This window comes from Scyliorhinus torazame, chromosome 1 (genome assembly GCF_047496885.1).
Source record: "Scyliorhinus torazame isolate Kashiwa2021f chromosome 1, sScyTor2.1, whole genome shotgun sequence".
NCBI classification, from domain to species: Eukaryota; Metazoa; Chordata; class Chondrichthyes; order Carcharhiniformes; family Scyliorhinidae; genus Scyliorhinus; species Scyliorhinus torazame.
Window position 1 is genome coordinate 414732940 of NC_092707.1, and position 8218 is coordinate 414741157.

The 8218-nt window shown below is 48.6% G+C and overlaps 1 protein-coding gene across 1 annotated transcript; it reads right to left on the reverse strand.

Moving 5' to 3' along the window:
- Window positions 1-1816: 1816 nt before the first annotated feature.
- On the reverse strand, window positions 1817-7764 carry LOC140411822 (interleukin-17F-like). The gene is made up of 3 exons (XM_072500778.1): window positions 7675-7764; window positions 3963-4189; window positions 1817-3584 (listed from the first exon to the last, which is right to left on the reverse strand). The coding sequence occupies exons 1-3, from the start codon at window positions 7705-7707 to the stop codon at window positions 3347-3349; spliced, it is 498 nt and encodes a 165-aa protein (XP_072356879.1). The 5' UTR covers window positions 7708-7764; the 3' UTR covers window positions 1817-3346.
- Between the last annotated feature and the right edge of the window lie 454 nt (window positions 7765-8218).

Below are 8218 nucleotides of genomic sequence, written 5' to 3' on the forward strand. Positions count from 1 at the left end.
ATGTGGATCAGAACGACACGGGAACGGTCTCTGCCAGGGTGCTGTGGGTGACACTGAAGGCTGTGGTTAGGGAAGAACTCCTCTCGATCCAGGCCCACAGACTGAGGGTGGAACGAGAGGAGGAAACAGGATTGGTGGAGGCGATCTTGGCATTCGATTTCAGTTATCTGGAATTACATGATGAGGTGTTGTTGAAGGAGCGCCAGAGGCTCCAGATGGAGTTTAATCTGGTCACTCCGGGGAAGGCAGTGAGATAACAGCACAGTGGTAGAGGGTTTGTGTACGAATATGGAGAGAAGGCTGGCAGGATACTCACTCACCAACTGAGGAAACAAACGGCTGCAACAGAGGGAAATAGGTCAGCCGAGGGACGGGATGGGATTGGGGGTGTCGCTGCTAACGGACCCATCAGGGCCGAGTTTCTTCATTTGGAGAGAGTGAAGTTCACCATTAGAAGTAGAGATGAGGGATTCTCCGCGAGGTGGAAGCTGTTCATCGACTTTTCCAAGAAGTATTAGAATATCAGCGGGGGAGGGGGGAAGTGGGGGAGGGTGACGGGGTACAGTAAAGATTGGTTATTATGGGGTAGGGAGTACTTTATTTTGCTTTCAAAGTTTTGGGGGGTTATTTGTATATATGGGGTGTTTCAGATGTGTTACATTGCTTTCGTGTTTTGTGCTCTGTTAATATGTTGTGGATTATTCAGTATTGTTTTGTGATATTAACTGTACCTGTTTTTGTATTTTTGTGTATTTTCTGGATATCCTTTCAATAAATTATCTTTTAAAAGAAATAATCTGGAATTAAAAGTCTAACGATGACCATGAAACCATTGTCGACTGTCGTAAAAACCATCTGGTTCGCTAATGTCCTTTAGGGGAGGAAATCTGCCGTCCTTACCCGGTCTGGCCTACAGGTGACTCCAGACCCACAGCAATGTGGTTGGCTCTTAATTGGCCTCAGGGATGGACAATAAACGCTGGCCCAGCCCAGCCATGAACGAATAAAGATCTCTCACTGGCAGACCCCGAACTGTCTGGGATTGTTGGCTGTCCATTGGATTGTTACTAGGAGAGGTCAGTTGTAAAAAGTGTTTCTGTGTTTAGTTTGTGACGAGGGGCGTGCGTCAGTCTGGATTAATTTCTTTACCCTGGTGGTGAATTCAAATGCTCAAAGGCAGAACCAGTGAAATATTGATACATGAATCTTTATTTAAAATCAAAATGCACAGATGAGGCATATTTTATCCTTATATAAATATATAAAAATAACTTAATAAATTAACACGATTAATACATTCTCACAATTCAGCTTGAACATGCAACCTGACATTAATTCATTTGCTGAGGTCGAATGTGCTTACTTCCAACTTTCCATTACTTTCCCGATCGTGGCAACTCAGAGTGCAGTTTGGGAGCTCGGTAAGATCGCTCGCAGAACCCCCTCCCCATCCTAACAAAGCTCTGACCGCTGGGGCACGCTGTTACACCGAGCGAATCATGCTGGGCCAGTATCGGGATTGCGCCGCCCCACCAGCCTGAGGAGTTGCGGTTTGTACTGAACAACTATCAAAACTATTCAAAGAATTATTAGAATGCGGCTGATCCAATATTGCGGTTAATTGATTGTTGGCAAGCTGGCACCGGCCGGGTGAATTGGAACCGCTGTCACTGCTCCCGCGGCTGTCTGCCAGTCATGGAAGAAATGGCAGAGGAAGCAATCCTCAAATTCAGCCAACCACAGTCTTAACACCCCCCCCCCAACCCCCCCCCACCCCCCCCCCCCCACCCACCCCCCCCCCCCCCCCCCCCGATTTCCACAAAAAATGCAAAGCCACAAGGAGCTCAATCAAAGCAAATATTCAAATATTTCAGCGCAAGCTAACACAGGCGAGGTACCATCAAGTTCCACCTTGCCTCTGACATAGTCAGTACTTTGGTCATCTGCTACACTCAGAACTGGTTACTTTTCCACAGCCCCTGCCGTGTCCAAACAAAAACCCAGTTTACACCAAGCTCGCTTCTCTGTCCTGTTCCTGGATGATTGGCGTGCATCCAGCACATTCGCAAGTCGCGCCCCATTTCCCTATTTCATTCATAGAATGTTATGTCGTCATTCTGTAAGCTGCACGGGAGAATCATGGAATAAACAGTGCAGAAGGAGGTCATTCGGCCCATCGAATCTCCACCGGCCCTTGGTGCACCCTACTTAAGCCCACACCTCCACCCCTTAACTCAGTAACTCCACCTAACCTTTTTTTTGGACGCTAAGGGCAATTTAGCATGGCCAGTCCACCTAACCTGCACACCTTCGGACTGTGGGAGGAAACCGGAGCACCCGGAGGAAACCCACGCAGACACGGGGAGAACGTGCAGGCTCCGCACAGACAGTGACCTAAAGCCGGGAATCGAAGCTGGGACCCTGGAGCGGCGCTGCAACTGTGCTAACCACTGTGCTACCATGTCGGCAATGTGGAGAAGACACAGGGAGCCCCTCGCTCAGTGCTTACCCTGAGAAGCCACCACTCCAAGGGAACGGCTTGCTGTGTCTTTGACCACTGCACACACACACCGTTAGCCAGTGGGAGACCTCACAGCAGCTGAGAACCACAAACAGCAAGATCCCAAATATTGCAAACGCATACCTTTGCTTTGCCTAATCTGGATTAAAAAGAGATCTGACTTTGAAAGGTGTTGGACAGGTGAAGATCCATTCTGTAAATAGAGGGATTATCTCCAGAAGAGGACGGAGCACAGGCAGTGCTCCCAGAATGAATATTGGATCAGGACCCCAGCTCTTTCCCACTGGGTCAGAGAAAGGCACCAGAGCTGATTCTAACACAGGTTATATCAGACTGAGGGAAATGATTCCCCACAGTCACCATCTGTCACAATAATTTGGGTGTGGAGAGAGCGAAGAAAGCATCCTGCCTCCACCCGGGTTAACCTAATACACCGAGGATTTAACATTGCTTGAATATTTTTCCGGGTATGACATTTTCAGGGAGTTTCCTTATCGTACGGGGGAATAAAAGATTTGGAAAACACCAGCATCCCAACAACTGGAGTTTATGGAACATTTACCTCTCTGACTGAGTATAAGTCTCCTGAGGGGCCAAGTCCATCAGGAGGTTTATTTCTGTCAAAACCTGTTAATCTGGGGGTGGGTGGGGTGGGAGGGGGGAGGGGGAGTGTGTACAAGCTAGTGCCTCAAAACAATACTGATGACTTTCTGATGGCCCTTGATTTGGATGCTCTCCTTACTCGCTCTGAACTGGGGATTAACAATAATAAAGAGCATATTCAGTTGGGCTTTGCTTAAAATGGTTGGGGCTATGTTAATCTCTTTAAACAGTCACAACATCCGGGCGGACACAGACACAAGCGACAGGCACCATCATCTTCTCTGCATGGAAGGTGACCTTGCAATCAGGTTCATGTTTCCTCTTCAGAATAATCATATCCTGTCGGACAAGGTGCGTGTTGAGACTGAGATCTTGTAACCCTCTGCTGTTCAGGCAGTGCTGACTCACGCATTCAGCTTTAAAGATGGAGCGAGGGTAGCGATTGTCGTCATAGTCCTCCCTGAAACAAGAGAAAGGAAAGGGTGAATAGTAAAACAACGCATTGGCAGATTCTCTGCTTCGTTTGCTGGTCAGAGCCGTCCGGGGGCGGAATGCCAGTTACACGGCTTAATTTGGCACCTCCTGAATGGAAAGGGGCTACTTATCACAACCCCACACTGACAAGAGAATGAGGCCAGCAACACCCAGACAGCAAGGAACCTTAAACACAAACAATTGCCCGTCAGTGGCACAGCATGATGGAGCAGTGAGATGGAAAGAGGCAGTTAGGCAGCGATACCGTCATGAGAGGTGGGATAAGGGTGAGGGTAAACAGCTTTGATGGGGGAGGTGGCATTTTGAGAATAGGATAGAGGCGAGGGAAACAGGTTGAACTTACTTGTAAATCCAGGGGGACAGGGAGCGATTATTGAAGCCACCATTATAGGTTTTCCAGTGGTGTGGCACAGGGGGAAATAGCAGTTTGATGTTCTCCGAGTCCAGCACGTATCTTGTGGCTCTCTTCAAACATGGACGTTCCGTCTTTGATTCCCTATACCTCCCTTTTGCTGCAGAGGTGGTGGCTGCCAGGATGGTGAGCACAACGATGCACACCACTGCAGAGACCTGAAGAAAACCAGACCTTTGTTAAAGAAAGCATCAATCATTGGGAATGAATTCACCTTCAGCACATCTAGCCTGACCAGGGCGTCTGCCTCAGTTTGTCATCTCTGAGATCACACGTTGCTCAAGTCTTGCCTTGTGAATTATTGGAGGAAACGATCCTTCAGGATATCCACTATTTTGTGCTCGTCTTTTAGCATTGGCTCGGTTTCCACCTTTTACAGATCTTACCTCCTCGCTCACTGCCCACTTTGTTAACCAGAAAACAAAAGGAGGCCATTTGGCCCATCACATGGTAGCTCCTTTGTCCCTATTCTTTCTTTATAGGGGCAGCACGGTAGCATTGTGGATAGCACAATTGCTTCACTGCTCCAGGGTCCCAGGTTCGATTCCGGCTTGGGTCACTGTCTGTGCGGAGTCTGCACGTTCTCCCCGTGTCTGCGTGGGTTTCCTCCGGGAGCTCCGGTTTCTTCCCACAGTCCAAAGATGTGCAGGTTAGGTGGATTGGCCATGATAAATTGCCCTTAGTGTCCAAAATTGCCCTTGGTGTTGGGTGGGGTTACTGGGTTATGGGGATAGGGGGGAGGTGTTGACCTTGGGTAGGGTGCTCTTTCCAAGAGCCGGTGCAGACTCGATGGGCCAAATGGCCTCCTTCTGCACTGTAAATTCTATGATAATCTATGATATCACTGGAATTCTTTTCCTTTTGAAAGTCATGGGCATTGAACTTTGGAAGGCGGTAGCGTAGAGGTGTTGTCGCTGGACGAGTAATCCAGAGACCCAGGGAAGTGATCTGGAGACCCTGGTTCGAATCCCACCGGGGCAGATGGTGGTATTTGAATTAATAAAAACCTGGAATTAAAAGTCTAAAATGCAACCATGAGACCATTGCTGATTGTCATAAAAACGCATCAGGTTCACTAATGTCCTTTAGGGAAGGAAATCTGCCGCCCTTACCCGGTCTGGCCTACATGTGGCTCCAGACCCACAGCAATGTGGTTGACTCTAAAATGCCCTCAGGGATGAGCAATAAATGCTGGCCCGGCCAGCGATGCCCACGTCCCATAAACAAATTTAAAAAAACCTGTAAGTGTCTTTTCACTTTTGCAATCGGAAGCTGTGCTGATAAACAGTCCTCCGTCTCTTGGGTCAGACTTTTCACCGTGTTGTTATTGTTCATTCCCAGTTGGTTCTTTCCCCTCTCTCACTGAAGAGCCAGTCATTGTGGAACTGGATAATGGCAGTGCCAATTACACAGGGCACCGTGTGCGGTAACAGGGCAACAGGGAAGAACGCGTTCGACCTCGGTGTCTAACTGCACTGGCACAATCACAATTTATTTCACAGCCCTGCTCTTTAACCTTTCAGGTGCAACATGTAGAGTGGGTGCAGAGCAATCTAATCATCAATAAAACCTTGCCCTTTATTTAAAAACCCTTCCTAAAGACATTGGTTTGGTGTTCAGGCACTTCTGTCTGCCAGGGCCATAATCCGGAGGTGAATTGAGTTTACTCACTAAATAACCACTCATGCACACACCTCCACCAATTGCAGGGATATCTTGTATGAGAATTCCCTCACTTCCTTGGGCATTTGCTCAGTTGGGAGCACACCAGCACCTTGAGCTCATCATGTCGGCTGACACCAGAGCGTGACACTGTCAGAGATGGTCATTGCCTTTTCAGTGAGCGATTCAGCCATGCCCCTGAATGGCTTGACAGACGGATGGGAAAGATCACAAGGCCACTGCAGCCATGCTACCCGGGTGTCCTGGCCAATGTTTAACCCTCAATGAGCAAAAATAGATTCTCTGGCTTTCTGCCTTTTTGCTGTTAGTGTGACTTTGTGTTGCCTGCATTTAATCTCCTTGCACACCCCATGTACATTTTACACTCATTTCATAGAATTTACAGTGCAGAAGGAGGCCATTCGGCCCGTTGAGTCTGCACCGGCTCTTGGAAAGAGCACCCTACCCACGGTCAACACCTCCAACCTATCCCAGTAACCCCCCCCCCACACTAAGGGCAATTTTGGACACTAAGGGCAATTTATCATGGCCAATCCACCTAACCTGCACATCTTTGGACTGTGGGAGGAAACCGGAGCACCCGGAGGAAACCCACGCAGACACGGGGAGGATGTGCAGACTCCACACAGACAGTGACCCAAGCCGGAATCGAACCTGGGACCCTGGAGCTGTGAAGCAATTGTGCTAACCACTGTGCTCCCGTGCTGCCCTCTCCTTGCACACCCCACGTACACTTTACTCACCCATTTAATCTCCTCGCACACCCCATGTACACTCTACACACCCATTTAATCTCTTTGCATACCCCATGTACACTCTACCCACCCATTTAATCTCCTCGCACAGCCCCTGTACACTTTACACACCCATTTAATCTCTTTGCACACCCCATGTACACTCTACCCACCCATTTAATCTCCTCGCACAGCCCATGTACACTTTACACACCCATTTAATCTCTTTGCACACCCCATGTACACTCTACCCACCCATTTAATCTCCTCGCACAGCCCATGTACACTTTACACACCCATTTAATCTCTTTGCACACCCCATGTACACTCTACACACCCATTTAATCTCTTTGCACAGCCATGTACACTCTACCCACCCATTTAATCAACAAATGGGCCGGTTTAGCTCAGTGGGCCAGACAGCTGGTTTGTCATGCAGAACAAGACCAGCAGCGCGGGTTCAATTCCCGTACCGGCCTCCCCGAACAGGTGCCGGACTGTGGTGACTAGGGGCTTGTCACATTAACTTCATACTTAATGCCGGCCCCTGTTGAATGTTTTCAAATTATTGGACATTTGAATAAAACACTACCATGTGAAATCGGAGTGCCGTTTTGGTTGGAGCACCAGCCGATGTCACCACTCGACAACTGTATGTCAGTCCTCAGCTCACAATCTGATAATTGAAATATTTTACTGGCTGTTAATTGAAAGCCAAATCTGTAGAATCTCAGTCAGCTGCACAACGCAGGAACGATAATCATAGAATCATAGAATTTACAGTGCAGAAGGAGGCCATTCAGCCCATCGAGTCTGCACCGGCTCTTGGAAAAAGCACCCTACCCAAGGTCAACACCGCCATCCCAGCCCCACAACCCAGTAACCCCACCCAACACTAAGGGCAATTTTGGACACTAAGGGCAATTTATCATGGCCAATCCACCTAACCCGCACATCTTTGGACTGTGGGAGGAAACCGGAGCACCCGGAGGAAACCCACGCACACACGGGGAGGACGTGCAGACTCCGCACAGACAGTGACCCAAGCCAGAATCGAACCTGGGACCCTGGAGCTGTGAAGCAATTGTGCTATCCACAAGGCTACCGTGCTGCCCCAAATGTTTCGGTGGCTGTCCATGGTTGGAATTGCCTACCCAAAACATGCTCCTGACACTTCTGCCTCAATCTGCCACTCATACATCCTGTTTTAACATCCATTTACTCACCATCAGGGATCTCGGTCTGAATTTGCAGAGCATCTTCTCGTTTCTTGCTGGCTTTCGGCAGGATTATCTCGCAGAGTCGTTCTAACTCGAACCGGACTGTGTTGCTCTGTGATCGCTCTCGAATCTGATTGCCCCTTGTGCCTGGAGTCGGCCTCTTTTATACAGGGCAACATCCACCTGTGGTTTGCCGCAGGTTACTGGCATAGGCTCAGGGGTTTCCTACCTCTTCACACGGAAAATGATATCACTGAAAGACTGAGTCAGGTGGTTGATTCTGGCAGGTTCTCCAGGCTTATGGACTTTCCTTCTTCTTTCTAATGATTTTACAGCACAACTTATCTGGAAACCACATCTAACCTACTTTACAGAGGCTGGATCTGCACTGCAACCGGTGTGACCGGGTAGCAGAAAATGATTCATTAGCATTTTGCAGCTCGCGTCTGGAAGTATTGATGGTTGCCTTGTTTCATTGGGACACATGCTGTTTGGTTTATGCAACCTCATACTGAGCAATAGGAATCATTGATGCATTGTTCGGATTGCA

What these genes read in the sequence shown, in the direction of transcription:
- LOC140411822 (XM_072500778.1), bottom strand. Translation starts at nt 7,707, where the DNA reads ATGCTCTGCAAATTCAGACCGAGATCCCTGATG. An exon ending in TCAGACCGAGATCCCTGATG is followed by an intron (nt 4,190 to 7,674) that starts GTGAGTAAATGG and finishes GGTTTTCTTCAG; the next exon opens with GTCTCTGCAGTGGTGTGCAT. An exon ending in CTGTCCCCCTGGATTTACAA is followed by an intron (nt 3,585 to 3,962) that starts GTAAGTTCAACC and finishes CTCTTGTTTCAG; the next exon opens with GGAGGACTATGACGACAATC.